General features: G+C 49.1%; 1 protein-coding gene across 1 annotated transcript in view; it reads right to left on the reverse strand.

The window, feature by feature from the left end:
- The window catches only part of Tmem63c (transmembrane protein 63C), a 65,448-nt gene that overhangs the window by 19,796 nt on the left and 28,231 nt on the right, over positions 1 to 17,421 (reverse strand). The window contains 7 exon segments of the mRNA XM_076921572.1: positions 367 to 475; positions 2,432 to 2,480; positions 3,788 to 3,930; positions 11,717 to 11,754; positions 15,640 to 15,721; positions 16,149 to 16,228; positions 16,750 to 16,965. Of these exon segments, the coding sequence (XP_076777687.1) occupies positions 367 to 475; positions 2,432 to 2,480; positions 3,788 to 3,930; positions 11,717 to 11,754; positions 15,640 to 15,721; positions 16,149 to 16,228; positions 16,750 to 16,899 (651 nt within the window). The 5' untranslated portion in view covers positions 16,900 to 16,965.

Raw genomic sequence — 17,421 nt, forward strand, 5'->3', positions numbered from 1 at the left:
AAGTCCCCAAGTGCAGCCCTCAGCCACAAGTTGGACAAGGGTAGAAATTATCCCCAGTTGCTCACACTCGAGGCTGGGGAAACTCTGAGGCCCACATTCTAACGCAGCTCCTAGGGCAGTGTAGTTCTAGGGCAGCAGAGGCAAAGGATGAGAGGCAGGTATGAGCAGCTACTTACCAGTCAGTGCAAGGGGCTTTCATGGCTTAGCAAGTGCGATACTAGGGCAGGGGAAATAAAGTGGCTAGCACCCAAGGGCAGGGCAAACAGGGGTTTGCTCCTCCTGGAGGCAGACACCCACCCCCTGAATGCGGGATGCGCCAAGATAGTATTTTTGTGAAGCTGCGGAGAGGATCCTTCACACACTCACATGGAGGTTCTTCTTTGGCACAAATCCCAAGCAGTGGTGACCCATGAAGGCGAAGTTGATGAGGAAGTACAAGAAAGCGAAGAGGCTATGCAGCCACAGGAACCTGCTCCTGCAGAGAGAACGGAGCACAAGACTCGTCCGTGCTGCAGGCCTCCGGAGCGCCACCCCCATCATGCCATCAGTATTCCCAGCCGTCCCTTCCACTGTCATGGCGTCTCTAGACTCATTCCACTACAACACGACTCCCAGTTGACCAGATCCAGGGTGGGACTAAGCTCTTCTCACCAGACCCTCTGGGTGGCTCTCTGACTAACCGCCCCCCCCCATTTTATCCATAGGGAAAGGAAGGTCAGAACAGTGGCTAACCTGACTAAGGTCACAGGGAGAGGAGCCATAGCTGCCCATGTACATGGATAGCCATCTCTCACCCATGGATGCTCAGTAGGCTGAATGAGGAGGACTTGGGTCATATGAAGAGAGACAAGGGCCAGGCAATCTCACTGCCTGGTGACCACCGGGCTCTGCTTCTCCCTTGCATGCAGCTCACAGGATGCTGTCTCTGGGCACAATTACTATTTGGAAGCTTGAGTGGCAAGACTTGAGGAGAGCAAGCCAGGTCTACTCCTTCTGTCTCAGTGCCTGACTTGCCACAGGCCTCTGCCTACCTAAATAGATGCCTAGCCACTCAAATATTGCACCGGGGCAAGGGCAAGTCCTCAAAGAGTATTTCAGCATGGTGTAGTGTGGAATCGTGCACACTGAAGGCCCTATGCTGCTGTATAGTTTTCCAGTGCTTGGGAAGGGACACGAGGCACTTCAGAATGACTGGCTCAGAGGGTGCTTGTAGCTTGGTCCTACCAGTAACACTGAGAAGGGCAGAGTTGGTTGGTGGAGGACGGGAAAGGCTTCCATAACTACCTTCTGCTGACCAGAGAACTCTAGCAAGGCTAGTCTGTTCTGAGGCCAAAGGCAGGGTGGGGTGGAGATGGGAGGCAGGTGGGGATGGGGTGGGATGGGTCCTGCTTACATCTCAGGGAGCTGCTTCTGAAGTTTGGTCAGGAAGCTGACCAAGCCACTTGGCAAACCTTAGCATAGACAGGCAGGGCCACATCTGGTGTAGCTACCAATCAAGTGGGCGGGGTCCTGGCTTGAGAATGGGTATTATCCATGCTTAAGGGCTGAATCTGGGGTGAGGCTTTCCCCAGATGCAGAAGCAATAGATGGTAACAGTGAAGCCTCAACCTATCCTCTGATTCTTCTGTCCTACTGTGGACACCAGAAGTGCAGGCTGGCAGATGGGTGAGTCACTCCATTACTTGAGGGATGACTTGAACCCGGGGTTGTCATGGATACTGCATCTTGAATATATTCCACTCTTACCCTGCTACAGGGTCTTCCCAGGAGCAGATTTACTAAGTGTGGCTGGTTTTACATCAACTCGACACAAGCTAGAGTCATCTGAGAGGAGGAAACCTCGATGGAGGGAATGCCTTCATAAGAGTCAGCTGGAGGGCATTTTCTTAATTAATGGGGGGGGGGGGGGAGTCTAGCCCATTGTGGGTGGTGCCGTCCCTGGGCTGGTGATCCTGAGCAGGCCACGATGAGCAGCAAGCCAGTAAGCAGCCCTCCTCCATGGCCTCTGCATCAGCTCCTGCCTCCAGGCTCTTGCCCCGCTTGAGTTCCTGGCCTGACTTTCTTCAATGATACTCTAAAACATGGAAGTGTAAGCCAAATAAACCTTTCCCTCTCCAACTTGCTTTTTTTGGTTGTTGTCTTTCATCCCAGCAATAGAAACCCTAACTAGGACACTATGCAAATAGGACCATTTCTACAGTCCTCAGGAACGGCCAGTGTGGGTAGTTCCACTCAAGACAGTTGGGGAAACTAAGGCATTCCAAGTCCTGCCCCACCAGGAGAATGAGGCCATCCCACTCAGGCCCTGGATTCCATAGAAACCAAGCTTGCCTCATCTGCACACACATACTCATGCTGGGCACCACACAGTGGCCCTTCTGTCCCCGCTAGCACCCGGCCAGTAGAATGAGAGTAAAAACCAGGTACCTACTCTATAGAGACATTGACAATGGTGGTCCGACCAAAGTGACTACTCCAGTCTGAAAGAGAGAAGAAAGGGACAACCTTGATCCTGGCCTCTACACTGCTGGTGGTTATGGTGTGGATAGAATTCAAGGTTCCTGAATGAACACCAAGGATGTAGAGCGTCTCACCTACATCTGCTTTTCCTTCTGGTCCCCAGACTTGTCCCCAACTTCCAGCAAAAACATTGCCCTCCGGGGGGGGGTGCTGCTGACTTGGGCTTTCATCTGTGGGACCAAGTGTCTGCGGGGAATCCCCACAGCACGGCTGGCATGTAACAGACACCCAGCAAACTAGCTTTGAGGGAACCAGCTGGCTGTGTTGCCACCATCAGACTGATGACATCAGCAATGCTGGCCACAGTCCCAACAAGAGGCCTAAACTCCAGAAAACGGGACATTGTCGTATTCGAACAAAGTAGATCCCTTTGGCCATGTGTATTAATCTGTCTGTCCAGACAGACCCAGGCTTCATAGGACATCTAAGACTCCTGCATTGTACTGTCACCGCTACATGCTAGTGCTTGGGGCGAGAATCTGCCATGGCAGGAACACTCCCTCTAGTGCTGCAGTCCAGGGCATACTCAAAATGGGTTCATTCAGGCTCTGGCTGACGAGAAACAGGGAAGACCTGAGGCATGAGGTAAAATTGGCTTCCATATGGACATCAAAGGAACCGCTGGACACCAGCCTTCCCACAGCTCTGTCCCTCCCACCGACCTAAGGAAGACACAGTTGCTGTTCCCTGAGCTCCCACAGAACACCAGGTACTTGGCACACCTCTTTCTCTATGTCTAAAATAGTGGAAGGAACAGATTCTAAAGGTAAAATGCGTGGTTAGCTTGGGAGAAGGCATTTTTTTTAATGGGAAGTAGATGTGGGAAAAGTTGTGGAACCAGGCAGGATCTTTCTAACTTAGGACCCAAGCCCTCACTCACAATGCAGCCCTGTTACAAACGAGTGTGGGCGGAAGTCCTATCAGACAAATTCTACATGTACAGGGCTGTGTCCACCAGGGTACACGTGGGGAGAAGCAGGGGCTCAGAAGCTTCTCCAGTGAGCCACCCGTCCTCCAAAGGTACAGGGGCATTTATAGACAGTTCTAGGCTGAACTGTGAGCGTGTGCTCTCCCGGGCCTTGGATCAGACAAGGCTCCAGTCTGCGCATGGGGAACTGAAGTAGGGTTTGCCTAAGGACCCATGACAACTGCCTTCCAGAAAAAGAACTAAAAGCCAGATTTCTAGACCCACAGGGCCCAAGCTTTATCCACCAGCCTACTAAGCTGCGAGTGGCTCAGGGCCAACAGCCTGCTGAGCGCTGCCTACCCAGAACAGTTCCAATGTAGTTAATGGGCAAAATGATGCCCAGGGAGGGGATGCAGAGGATGAGCACATAGATGATGAGGTGATACTGGAACATGATGTAAATGCGCGCATCATCCCCGCACTTGTTGATCAGGTCCCGGTCCCTGCGAGAGACAAACAAGAGCATTCCTCAGGTACCATGGAGACTACTGCTTGTGTGGGGGTAGGCAGAGGAAACACTGGGAAGAAGACCATCTTATCCCCAAATTTTAACCTTGGGGAAGATATTGCCCTTCTTCTCAATGCCTCAAGAGTGCCTGGAGAGCATGTCAGAGAACACGGGTGCAACAGAGAGAGGCTATGCTATAGGCACGGGAAGTAACCCAGTGCCCTGTGAACTCAACAGTCAGACAGCCCTCTAATCCTTCTGCAAACATTTCGGGCTTGGGCTGCTGGCAATGGACACAGCATTACCGACGACACGAATGTGTCCCTTCATAAAAGCTCTGTATTGCTAAGTTCCCTCGCCTCGAAGGCAATACGTGGAAACCACTGCCAGGCTGGCCAAAAGGAGAAAGTAGACAGTGATCAAATGTAGGTGAGGGCAAGGGTGTTGGGCACTTTCCTCTATGGGAACTGAGTATATACAAGGGCCATACACAACGGAGAGCAGCTGGCCTTAGCTACTGAAAGAGAATGCACGCACACTCTAGGACTTAGCAATTTCACTCCCAGGTGACATCCAGCAAAGATACAACACACTTATCAAGAGATAAGGGTAAGAATCCATAGATTCATGATTTATAACTGCCCTGTCTGTCTGGATGTGATGTCAGTGCGCTGCTGAAGATGTTTTCTTGTCATCTCAGCAATTAGGAGGTAAAGGCAAGAGGACTAGGGGTTCAAGGCTATCCTAAACTACATAGTAAGTTCAAGGTCAGCCTGAGCTACAAGAGGCCCTGTCTCAAAAGCAGATAGCAAGGACTAGAGAGATGGCTCTTCCAGGGAACCAGGGTTCAATTCCCAGCACCCATGTGGCAGCTCGTAATTGTCTGTAACTCCTGTTCCAGGGGATCTGATGCCCTCATACAGATGTACATGGAGGCAAAATAGCACATAAAAATAAATAAATCTTTTTTTAAAAAATATTTATTTATGTGATCACACTGTCACTCTTTTCAGACACACCAGAATAGGGCACTGGATCTCATTACAGATGGTTGTGAGCCACCATGTGGTTGCTGGGAATTGAACTCAGGACCTCTGGAAGAGCAGTCAGTGCTCTTAACCACTGAGCCGTCTCTCCAGCCCCCCGAATCATTTTTTTAAAAGCAGGATAAAAGCAACGAATGTTTAAGTTGGAAAATATGAAGGTGAAAAAACTCCTACACTCTTATCAAACCCAAGATGATTTATAAAGATTTATTCATTGTGTGAATGTGTGCTTGCCTACATGAGTCTGTGTGTGTGCAGGTGTCCATTGAAGTGTGAGGGTGTGGGGTCCCCTAAAAGTAGAGCTTGGTGGGGGATGCTGGGAACTGAGCCTAGGTCCTCTACAAAAACAGCAGGTGCTATGATGTTAATTAATCATTTTGGATAATTTCCCTTTGTTTCTTGTGCAAGTTTTTCTTAGTGATGGTTAAGGTTTGAAGATGGTTTGTCCCCTCAAAGGTTGCTATAAAGTTTGGTGCCCACCATGAGTATGAAGAGTGTGGAGACTTGATAATATTGTCATAGGCAGGGCCTTCAGAGCAGGTGAGGGGCTTAGGGTATAAAACCCATGGTAACGTGATCACAAGACACACTCATGTGGGTAGGTGTGGGCACAAACCCCCACACATGCAAACATGTTCACAACCATGTGGTCTCCTCATTCGTGTGTTTTCCACACCTACCTTCTAGGCAGGCTCATCGGGTTCCTTTCAATTTCAAACATTCTAGTTTGAAGAACATTCTAGAACATCTAGTGCAGGATGCAGATTTTTCAAACACCGTGATTAAAAAAAATGTTCGAGCAACTCTTTGAGGTTTTCATTATCTCAATTTAGAGACTTCTTCAGAGCTTCTGCCTTTCTGTCTGTGAGCCTTTGCCCTAGACTTGAGAATTAAATCCCAAGAATGGGGTCTTTGAGAATTGATGAGAAGCCATGGGAGAAGGGGGACCTGCGTTGCTGCAGGATCGGGAAGCCAGATATGATCGTGTGAAAGAAGAGCATATCTGAGCTGTGGATACAGTGGTGGAGGGGAGGGGGAATATCCAGAGACCTCACCCCACCCCCCACAAAGGCAGAAAGCATGGAGGGCTGGACTCAACAGGCTAACCCTGGGCAGCCATCCTGCCTCCAGCTCAGGGTCTTCTTTCCATCATTCTTTCTATTACTCCCCAGGAGAGTTTCCATGCCTTTCTCCCGCAGTTAATTCCGTCTGCTTTAATTTCTTCCCTCCTTTCCACTTGTCTTGAAGACCTGCTGTCTCTACTGTCCCCTCTTCTGATATTCTCCTCTCTCTACACCCACCCACACCTTGCCCCTTAAACTCCGATCAGGTTCAAGCCTGTATAGGTTACTGAAAAATAAACCAAGCGACTCCCTCAAGCACCCCCATCTTGTTTCCTCCCCAGGACTCTATAATACCTTATTTCCCTCCTCCCACACGCCTCTCAGAAAGTAAGCTCTGCTCTCCATTTGCACACCTCGAACATCTGCTTACCCTAGAAATGCCCCCTCAAGACACACCCAGGTCACTAAGGTCAACATCCTCTTCTGATGGTTGGCAGCCATGCCAAGATGGACTCCTGTGATCTCATACCTTACAAGAGTCCCCTTCCCCTTCCTCTCTCTCAGTGAGGCCTCGCTGGGCCTTTGCTGATCCTGTCCCTTAGGTAACCCAGCTGTTTCTGTCACTCAACTTCAATCTCTAAGCCCCCATCTGTCAAGGCTACAACTTCTCTTCTGACAGCTTTCCTAAGCTTTAATGTTGTTCCAACAGCTGACTGGTCACTTCATATGCTTGCCTGGGCCACGTGACCTTCTTTCCCCTCTCCCATTCTCTGCTTTTACTATTCTCCCCAGAAACAAGACCTCCAACTCTTCCTTTAGAAGCAGGCCGTGGGGGCTGGAGAGATGGCTGTTAGGTTAAGAGCACTGGCTGCTTTTCCAAGAGGACCTGGGTTTGATTCCCAGCACCCACATGGCAGCTCGCAACTGTCTTAACTCACACATGTGGTGCACAGATATATATGTAGGTGAAACAATACACATACAATAAATGAGTTACAAAAAAAAAAAAGAAAGAAAGAAAGAAAGAAAGAAACCCTTGGCATTTTAAGCTGGGTGTGGTGGTGCACACCATTGATCCTAGCACTTGGGAGGCAAAGTCAGGATCTGTGAGTTTGCGGCCAACTTGATCTACAGAGTGAGTACCAGAACATCTAGGGATATGGAGAGAGACCCTATGTCAAATAGGTAAATACATTTACACTTGGCATTTAAGCTAGGTGTGGTGGTGCATGCCTTTAATCCCAGCACTTTGGGAGCCAGAACAGAGGCAGGAGGATCTCTGAGAGTTCAAGGCCAACTTGGTGAGGTCTACATAGTGAGTTCCAGAACAGCCAGGGCTATGTAGAAAGACCTTACTTCAAATAAATAAATAATAAAATTAAACCAGGCCACGGTCTACTGACTGTTACCAGGTGATTCTCTTCTGTGTCCCTGACCACTTTCCTAATCCAGGTCATGGCCACCTTTTGCCTCGGCCACTAGAATAGCCTCCTTGACTGTGGACTTTGTCCGTTGCTGTTCCCCTCACATTCTGCCTGTGGATCAGTCCCAGAAGTCTCCATCCCAGGCACAATCCCCTTGGGTCCTTTGGCACTGTTTCCTACCTCCTGACTTTACCATGGAGCCCTGATCTTAGGTAGTGCAGAAGATTGCCCACTTCTTGTCACTCTCTACTAACCTCTGCCCCCAACCTTGCTCACACTGTCCTCTCCTTCTGAAGCAGCCTCCACAATGACTTCTTTGGAGATTTTTCTATCCTTCAAATCCCAGTTCAAAAGCCACACTTTTCCTGAGCCCCCCAGTGGGAATTCCTTCTCTTTTTTCTGAATGCCCCTTTGCCTGGCAGATTGCAAGCACCCATTATGAGGGAGACAGAGAACCTCGCTGGCCTTTGTTTCTCTGAGTAGAGTAGACTGCACAGGAGGCTGCGCACAGGGACTCTGGCTGAGCTATCTCTGCTCAGTGAAAGGTCCAGCTGTCATCTATGGCACTATTCCCATGGGTACTAGATGTAATACAAGGCCCCACTTTCCCGCCTTCCTTGATGTTGACGGTGTGATCCCCATAGACATCCCCTCTGATAGGAGCCTTGGGGTGGGGTGGGGTGGTGGTCAAGATGAACATGAGTACACACAGCTTGCACAGTGACCTCGTCACTGACCTGCAGGCTCAGGCACTCACATATTAAAAGCTACACACAGATGTGCAATAGCACCGTGACCTGAATCTTCTGCTCTCGCTGATGCCACAGAGACACCTGCAATGTGAAGTCTTGTTGTTTTACCAACACTCCATTTTCCTATCACACTTTCTCTTTCCCTATACATACCCACTGATATTTTGTGATGCTCAGGTTTAATGGTCAGTTTGGTACAATCTAGACCCCCCTGGGAATGGAGTCCCAATGAGAGAAATGTCTAGATTGAGTCCAGACGTGAGCATGTCTGAAGGAGATTGTCTTGGTTACATTGACTAGGCGGGGAGAGGTGCCCACTTTAGGTGGCATCGTTCCCTGGGCAGGGGATCCTGGACTGTATAAGACTGGATAAAACAAGCCGAGTATTAGAATGCAGCATCCATTCACTGCATCCTGATCTTACTGTGGAAGTGATATGACTAACTGCTTCAAGTTCCTGCTGCCTTGACTTCCCGGCTGTGACCTGAAATTGGGAATCCAATTAACTCTTTCTTCCCTCAAGTTGCCTTTGTCAGGGTATTTCAAGTTTGTTAGGAAACGAACCCAAGATTACATGCCAGCAATGGAGAAAATCTAGAAAGTCAGCTTCAAAGTCCTCTGGGGGTTCCTTTCTCTACATCTGAGGATTCAGTCAGTTGAGAGGACCTCTTCATCCCAACTCTCATCCTCTCATTCCCATGCAAAGGAATGAAAAATGTCCCACAATGCTCCTGCCTGTGAATCTGCCAAACCTACAGACCTATATCTAGTCTGCACTTCCTGCCAGGAGAACAGCTGTTCAGACAAGAGCTGTGGTTAGGATGTGGTTTGTCCTCCTGAAGGTTCCTGTGCTAGACGCCTGGTCTCCACCATGCTAAGAAGTGGGAGAGCTGTTAAGAGAAATCTGGGGAGCATTGCTTCCAGAAGGTAACTCTCAGGGGGACCCATCAATTATTTCTTGCAAGGATCAATTATAAAAGCTTGTCTCTGGGGCTGGAGGGGCTCGGTGGCTGCACAGGGCTCTGATCTGGACTCCAGAACTATTTAAAAAAAAAAAAAAAAAGAAGGCAAACTTGCACCAGACTCCTGCCTTGTGGTCTGGCTTCCTGCCTTAAGACATGACCTTGCCTATGTGTGTGACATCATGCACACAGGGGGCCACACCAGAACTGAGCTGATGCCAGCACCAAGCCTTTGAATCACCAGAATGTCTAACTTAAGAGGCCTCTTTTTTTTCCCCCTTTAAAGTTATCTGGCCTTCAGTAGTTCATTACAGTACCAATAAACATATTGATAAAAATTATTAATTAAAATACAAAAGTAAGCTAGGCCTAATTCAGGTGAAAATTTGTGATCTTAGCATTTAGGGGACTGAAGCAGGAGGATCACAAGCTGAAGACCAGCTTGGGCTACATAGTGAGGCCATGTCCTTGAAAAAAATGTCTGTGTGTGTATGTGTGTGTGTATAATATATTATATATAATAAAATAGTGAGGTTGTTTCTGTGAAAGTGTGACAGTGGACTTTAATCTTTCTAGTAATGAAAATACGTAGCCTAGCCGGGCGGTGGTGGCGCATGCCTTTAATCCCAGCACTCGGGAGGCAGAGGCAGGCGGATTTCTGAGTTCGAGGCCAGCCTGGTCTACAGAGTGAGTTCCAGGACAGCCAGGACTACACAGAGAAACCCTGTCTCGAAAAACCAAAAAAAAAAAAAAAAAAAGTGCATTCTGACTTGTGCATGTTTAATGAATTAACAAAATTAGAGGAGTGAAGACATCTGAAAGACTGCTCTCTACTGGTCAGATGCTGCCCAGCATAGAGAAGCTGACACTCCTCTTCCCCCATTACTTCCTGAGGCCTGTGGTGAGGGAGTGAGGGAGGAGCAATGGAGACCAAGACCATGCTGAGCCCCGCCCCCACCCCCACCCCCACCCCGTGGAAGTCAGTTCTAGGCACAGTTGGGGATGCCCACTGTGCCCTCTGGGAAAACAGCAAGAGTTTCCTGTGCCCTCTGGGGTCCCAAAAGAGAAGGAGCAGTGCCTTGGGGTGGCCACTAACTAGGAATGGGTATGGAGACACATGGAGTCCAGCAGTCTTTGCACAAGGAAGCAGAGTACCAAGGCCACCCAAGCTGCTAGTACAGGGTTCCTGTGATGGCTCTTCTTGGTTGTCAACCTGACTGCATTTGGAATTAACTAAAACCCAAGTGGCTGAGCACACCTGTGAGGGATTTTTTTTTCCCCTTAATTAAATCATTTGAAGTGGGAAGATCCTCTTCTAATCCAGATCTTTGGGGTGGGGAAATCTACCTTTAATCTGAGCTACAGCTTCTGCTGGCAGCCTATATAAAGGACATGGAAGAAGGAATCTCTCTCTCTCTCTCTCTCTCTCTCTCTCTCTCTCTCTGCTTTGGTGCTTACCAGCCAGCCCATTCCTTCATTGACATTAGAGCCTACTTCTTCAGGATGCCAGCATGCTAAAGAAAGACCAGCGGAGACATCCAGCCTCGTGGACTGAACAACTACTGGATTCTTGGGACTTCCATTCATAGGCATCCATTTTTTGGGTTAGCTGGACTACAGACTGTCAGCCATCCCAATAAAGCCCCTTTCTATGTAGAGATTCACTCTATGAGTTCTGTTACTCTAGAGAATCCTGGCTAATGCAGTCTCTAAGGAGTGGCGAGGCTGCACCATGTATAGCAGGTGTCACCTGGCAAGAAAAGATACTGGAGGAGGATCAGGAGATGGGCAATATTTAGAGAGAGCCTGGAATTAATATGACTCAACGCAGTCAAGGAAAGGCCGAGTACATGCATGCATGCATGTAAGTATGAATGAGTGTACATGCCCATGCATATATATATATATATATATATATATATATATATATATATATATATGAATGAGTCTTCATGAATGTACATGCCTCTGTACATGATCATACATGCCTGTATGATAATAAGTATGCATATGTGTGTCTGCATGTCTTTGCACTATGGGTGTAGCTAAGGCTCACTCTAATAAATGTCTGGTACTGAGCAAATGAGAGAGAACATGTGTCTTGTGGTCTAGCTCTAATCCAGAAGATGAGGTGGGCAAGGCCACGCCTTTACCACCCAGGCTCAGGGAGGGGACATCTGCCCTTCTGCTCCAGATATTTGATTCTTCTTGACAAATATGGCCTATGATGAACACAGACACCAAGCGTGTGTGCAAAGGATAGCTTTTCCTGGAGTAGAATCTACAGGCTTGCTTTTGTATTTATGGGAATAATGATTCTGCTTTTACATGGGGTCCTTCCCTGAGGAGAAGACAGGTGTCAGAAGCAGAGTGTTGTACTCAGTTCCCATATACCAGCTACAACCTGGGAAAGGACTCTGCCTACACTAGGTGAGGCTGTCATCCAGGGAGGGTCTGCTGTTCTCTGCAGCCCTTTTCTATCTCACTTCAAACCCTGGACAACACTATCACAACCTCCAAGAGTGGCACTTACCTCATGGTTAGGCTGTTGAAGAACCAGGAATAGAAGCCCTGGGGGAAAAGAAGAGAAACTGAGAAAAGCCAGCATGGATTACTTTGCCTGGCTTTGGGGACCCAGAGAACAAAGGATTAAGTGGTGGGGCGGGGGGGGGGGGGTGTCTCCTTCCATAGAGGGAACTTTCTGGAATGGGGTAAGTACTGAGGGAGATGTCTCCCTGGAAGTGAGTGCCATTCTGATACAGGGAATGGGGCCTGGAAGGAGGGCAGGACAGACTCTTGGATGCTGCTACTTTCTGTCACTTGTGGCTTCCTCCTGAGAAATCCCCATCCCCCTACACATGTGGTCCAGTGCTGTTCATGATAAACTGGCCAATGGGAAAATGACCCAAAAGAAGCTACTTAAAGTTCTCTTAAGAGGATGGATGTGGGTGTGGGGACAGAACTCTGCAGTGTCTTAATGCCGTCTCTGATGCCACATGCACACAGCCTGAAAACAAAGCCAGCTCAGATGAGAGTGGACCCCAGAGGGGCCCTGTTGGCAATGCTGGACTACCTGCATCTAGCTGTGCCTGAAGCAGCTGTTTCTCTTGAATTTTCCTAAATTTGACATTTCCCTTAAATGACCCCTTTGTTTTAAAATCAGTTTGAGCGAGCCTGGGCTCTTGCATCTCAGTGTCTTGCTCCACTGAAGAGGCTTTTTTCTTAGATCTTGCTGCCTAGAGTTTCTAGGTATCAGGAAAAGGCAGCCGCAGCCATGAGAAGGTTGTGGGGAGCCCCAAGAGGAGAGTCAGCTTGGGAAGGCTGGCTGTCTAGAGCCTGTGGCTCTCAGTTGCCAGAGGTGATAGTCACTGAAGTGCCTTCATTTGTTTAATTCCCTCCAGGGTCCCAGAAGTTTAACAAAAGCTTGGACAAGGTTGCAACTCTGGATTAGCCCTGTTTTGGTTATGTATATGTTTTCTGTGAACAAAGCAGGCCCGCTTGACAGGCAGTCCTCTAGAACCAAGGGAGTGGAGACAGGTCTTCCCTAAAAGGGAGCAGCAAGAACTGGCAAAAAGAAAGTCAATTGTTCCCTTGGCACAAGGCCCACCTTCTAAGTTTGAGTATAAAGTGGCATCCCTTCCCCCTTAAAGGCTCCTGTGTTGAAGGTTTGGTCCCAGCTGGTGGCACTGCAAAGATGTGAGCTTGCTAACATCATTCATGGCTCAGTCCATTGATACAGGTGAATGGGCTGTTAAGGTGAGGAGAAAGTAGGTCAGCGGGGCACGCTTTTGAAGAGTATACCTTGTTCCTCCCTCTCAGTCTCTTGCTCTTCAGTAGAGCAGTCAGCTGATCACACACTGAGTCCTCTGACTGACTGAGCCTAAGTAAACCTTTCCCCCCATAGATTGTCAAATTGTGACTAACGCCGTGTCCTTGAAACCAACACCCCGCAGAAAAGTCAGTAACTGAAATGCAGCCAGAGAGCAAGACGCTCCTTCTCTCTTGAGCCCACCCGACAGGGAAGGGCCGCCAGCTGGCAGGAGCCCACTCAGCTGATGAGACTGAGTGACAGCTTTGCAGAGTGGATGTTTCTCTGTCCCTATCCTCCTCATCCTATGACACAGGGGGTAATAACAAATGCCTGGCTTGCCCGAGCACTCCAGGGGGACCCACTTGGCTGAGAGCCTTCACTGCTGTAATCACTACCTCCCTGGACCTGCCCTCCTCCTGCGTAATGATTTACCTTCTTACTTTTTTTTCTCTTGTTTGTTTAAGATAAAGTCTTACTATATCCCAGGGTGACTTAGAACTTACTGGGGTGTCTAGGCCAATGACAAGCTTCTTAGTTTTTACGAAAGAAACTTTTTAGCATTGCAAAACATACGCACATAGGTACAGGGTAGTGGGTCTGAAAATAAGCCTGCATACAATGCAAGGCCAGTGTCGATGTCTTCCTTCGACTTTGAGAGCCAGAATGACTCCCCTGAGGATTCATATATTAGATGGGGCACAGCCTGACAAGAAGAAGATCTGGTCTCTTGAAGGGGTGGGTCACAGAAGAAATGTGTTTCCACCTACCACACACAACAGATGTACTGTCCTAATTACAACATAGTCTCGACCAGTGGGATGCAGGGGTCACTAGGGGAAGGAAGCACACACAGAAATCTGGCCATGCAGGTGAGGGGTCATTACAGACAGGGTTGGGGATCTTAAAGAATGTTTTCTCCTTGAGCAGAAAACACAAGTTTTGGACCCAAACAGGTTGGTCAGAATCTCAAGATGAGAAGATTCTGAAAAGGGCTGCTGGGGAAGGAGAGGGAGGAAATAGATGGAAGGTTCTGAGATGGGAAAGAGGCAACATCCACTGCCCAGACACAGATGGGATATGGATGGAGCAAGGGCGCAAACTGCCAGGCTGTAGAGGAAAGACATCTGCAATGGATTGGAAAAGCATTAGGAAGACACCGAACACAGGCATAGGAGAACCAGTGTCTCGGTTCACATGCGTGGCTCCGGATGCAGCTGGGGGATGGATGAGATGGGAACAAGGGAGGATCTCAAGGGATCTCTTAGAGCTGCTGAAGCCACACAGGCAAGAGACTGGGGGAGCCTGGGCAGGGCTGGTCGGGGAGGAACAAGATCAAGACAGTAAGAGTAACACAACTTGGGAAAGGAACGGGCCATGCTCAGGTGCCTAGGGTAAGAGCGAGGTGGTGGCAGGGAATGGCTGAGATTGGGGATTAGAACTGGGTGGAGGGTGTCATAGGATGCTCTGAGCATATAGAATTCCTGCATGCTATTCATGTGGAGAGGACAGGCTAGAAAGGCCTTTGGGACTAGAGGGAAGAACACGTTTAGTGGTAGGAGCATGGTGATAACAGCCAAGGTTGGGAGAATGGAAGCTGTATCTCAGAGACAGAGAATATAGAGGCAGAGGGAGGGGGCTTGGGATAGTCAGGGGAAGACTCTGCAGATTGCACAGAGAGGTAGGAAAACAAAAACCAGCATGCCATGTCCTCCTCTGTTCAGATTCTATCTGTTCTGAGAGATCCTGATCTATCTGTTGAAGGCAGAAAGATCCAGCACATGTGCCAACTTTTTGACATTGTGATATAGCACTGCCATTTACAAATCAGCTGGGCCATATTCATAACTATCCTGGGATATATGTGACCCTCAGGCCACCATTTGGACACACCCCTCTTTTTGAGAGACAGGCTAGGATGAGGACTAGGATGAAGAGAGACCAAAGGACTTAGAGGCAGTGGCCAAAGGCCACTGATTGGCCTAGGGGCGTTGGTGCAGTCAGAGGTGATGACGTATTTGAGGAGTTGCAGAGGGGCGAGAGGTGAGGGAAAGGTCACTATTTAGTCAGCAATTGATGCTGATGCACACAGACATGACACCCAGTTGCTTTGCTTCCTCTCTTCTCCAGCAGCTCTCTGCTCAGACGTCATGTTCTGCCCAGCACCATTCCTGACCACACCCACAATGCTACTCTCATCCTGCACCATCACAAAGATCTCGTCCCCCTTTCCCATCATGCATTTATCCTTGTCCTATATACTATCTACCTGCTTGTCTCCCAGCCCTTGAAGAAAGTACCATGAAGCGCAACTTGGCCCATGGTGTCTACTGTCCATCTCCTGGTCCCAGGGCAGCAGTGGACATACCACAGGTACCCATGGAAACTGGTCAAATGAATGGCAATGGCAGAAGCCCACAGGAAAGAGAAAACAGAACACAGGCTGTGTTGGACAGGGCTGGACAACGTTAAGAATCCCTGAATGATGAAAGAAAGGCATTCTAGGATCTAGGGATGGCTAATACTTCCATATTTCTAGTGGGAAAACTGAATCTGGGAGCCTGAAGAAGCAGTTACTAGTCTGTGCACCAATGACTGCCTGCCCGGGGCTAGAGTCCCTCAGGGCCCAGGCCATTCCCAGTACTCACCCTGTCCCTGCGTTCCGCCTCCAAGGAAACCTCCGAAGGAGATGACTTCTCACTTTGCTCCCCATAGATCAGCGAGGTCAGGCTGGCCGCCAGGAAGGGAGGCAGGGAGATAGAAAAAGAGAGACAAGGTTCTCAGGCACCTGCCCTGCTCCCTCTAGGTTCTCTAGGTGAGGGACAGTGGTTGCTTTTTCCCATAGCTGTGACCTGCAGGCCTCAGCTCTAAGCTAGGCACACAGCTCTGGGTATAGACAGAACCCCTGTTGCCGGGTGCATAATGAACTTTGGGAGTCAAGCCATGGGTTCCAGAAAGTCTAAGACCAGACACAAACATGGCTTTGTGCCCAGTGATGGCTGCCCTTCACATTCCGGCCCCTTCATGGAGGTCAGTGCAGGGGCAAAGGCAAGGGACAGGATGCCACTTGCTGATGAGACACTTCCTGCAGGTTGGGCAGGAGACCAGGCAGTGTCTCCCTGGGGAGTAGGGCTGTCCCCACCCTGTCCTGCTTTACCTGTCATTGTGTATCAGCAGAGCCAGACGCCCATAGTCCCACGCAGCTTTCCGGAGGAAGGAGTAAAGCAAGACAACGAACTGCAGACCCAGAAAAGCAAGTGGAGCGGGAGACTTCGCATATGCCTTCTTCTGCACCAGCCCCCTTCACTCCCATGAGGGGAACACCTTATCCCTGAAATCTATGGAGCCCCCCCTCCCCCAATCAGATGATAAGTTCTGTCTTGGGAGGAGCTGTCCTTTTGAACTGGGACTCTCCTGACACAGTAAATAGATGGTCAGCTTGTTGCATGGAGGAGCTGAGGGTGTGTCTGGAGTAATTAAAATGAGAATACCCCATGACAGCACCAGCAAGGGGACAGAGAAGGAAGGCCCAAAGGTGATGGACTTCTTTATTTTTTTTTTTTTGATGGTATAGAGAGAACCCCAAAAATTCTGTCTGTCTTTCAACCCCAAAGCTTTCCCACCTGGGGCACCTAGGCGGTACCATTACTATGGCTGGTGTGCTTTGAACTGGCATCCCCACTGTATCCCTTGTCAGAGCTGCACAGCAGATCCCGGCTAAGACCTCCCAGTGTTTCTCCATGGCACCCAAGACTTACCACCCATAAGATGATGTTCAATACAAGCACAGTGGGGATCCCCCCAAAGGGCTGCCCCTGGAGGACAGTGCTCCGGGACTGGAAACACTCATTCACTGTCATGTTTCGATACTGATACTTCTGGCTCACGCTCTCTGGAGAGGCAGACATTCTGGGCACACGTAGGCTTCCAGCTAGGCAGAAGGTCTCAGTCAGACTCTGGGACTGCTCCCCACTCTGCAAAACACGTAAAGCTGCTGTATGGGGACATGCACCAAGGACGCCGATCAACTAGACTTGGGGACATGTGAAACCCAGGGGCCAATGCTGGGTTTGGAACTATGACATCAAGGAGAAGAGCTGGCCCATTCAGTGGCACCAGCCTTACACCACGAGGTGACAATAGTCTAAACTTCATGGCTGTACAAACAGAGAATATCTAACTCCCTGAGTGATTCCTTATTTTGTACTGCTTGACCTAGAAAAAGAAGTCCCTAAGGATGCAGAATGCCTGGTGCAGAGGATGGCTCAAAAACTCCCTGTCTAATGTAATTTATTATGTGCAAGTATATTGGTTGGTGTGTTGGGGTGTGTATGTGTGTGTGTGTGTGTATGTGTATGTGTGTGTGTGTCTGTGTGTGTGCACAAGCCAATACCAGTAGACAACCTTAAGTGTCATTCTCAGGAATGCTT

Source organism: Arvicanthis niloticus, chromosome 23 (genome assembly GCF_011762505.2).
Source record: "Arvicanthis niloticus isolate mArvNil1 chromosome 23, mArvNil1.pat.X, whole genome shotgun sequence".
NCBI classification, from domain to species: Eukaryota; Metazoa; Chordata; class Mammalia; order Rodentia; family Muridae; genus Arvicanthis; species Arvicanthis niloticus.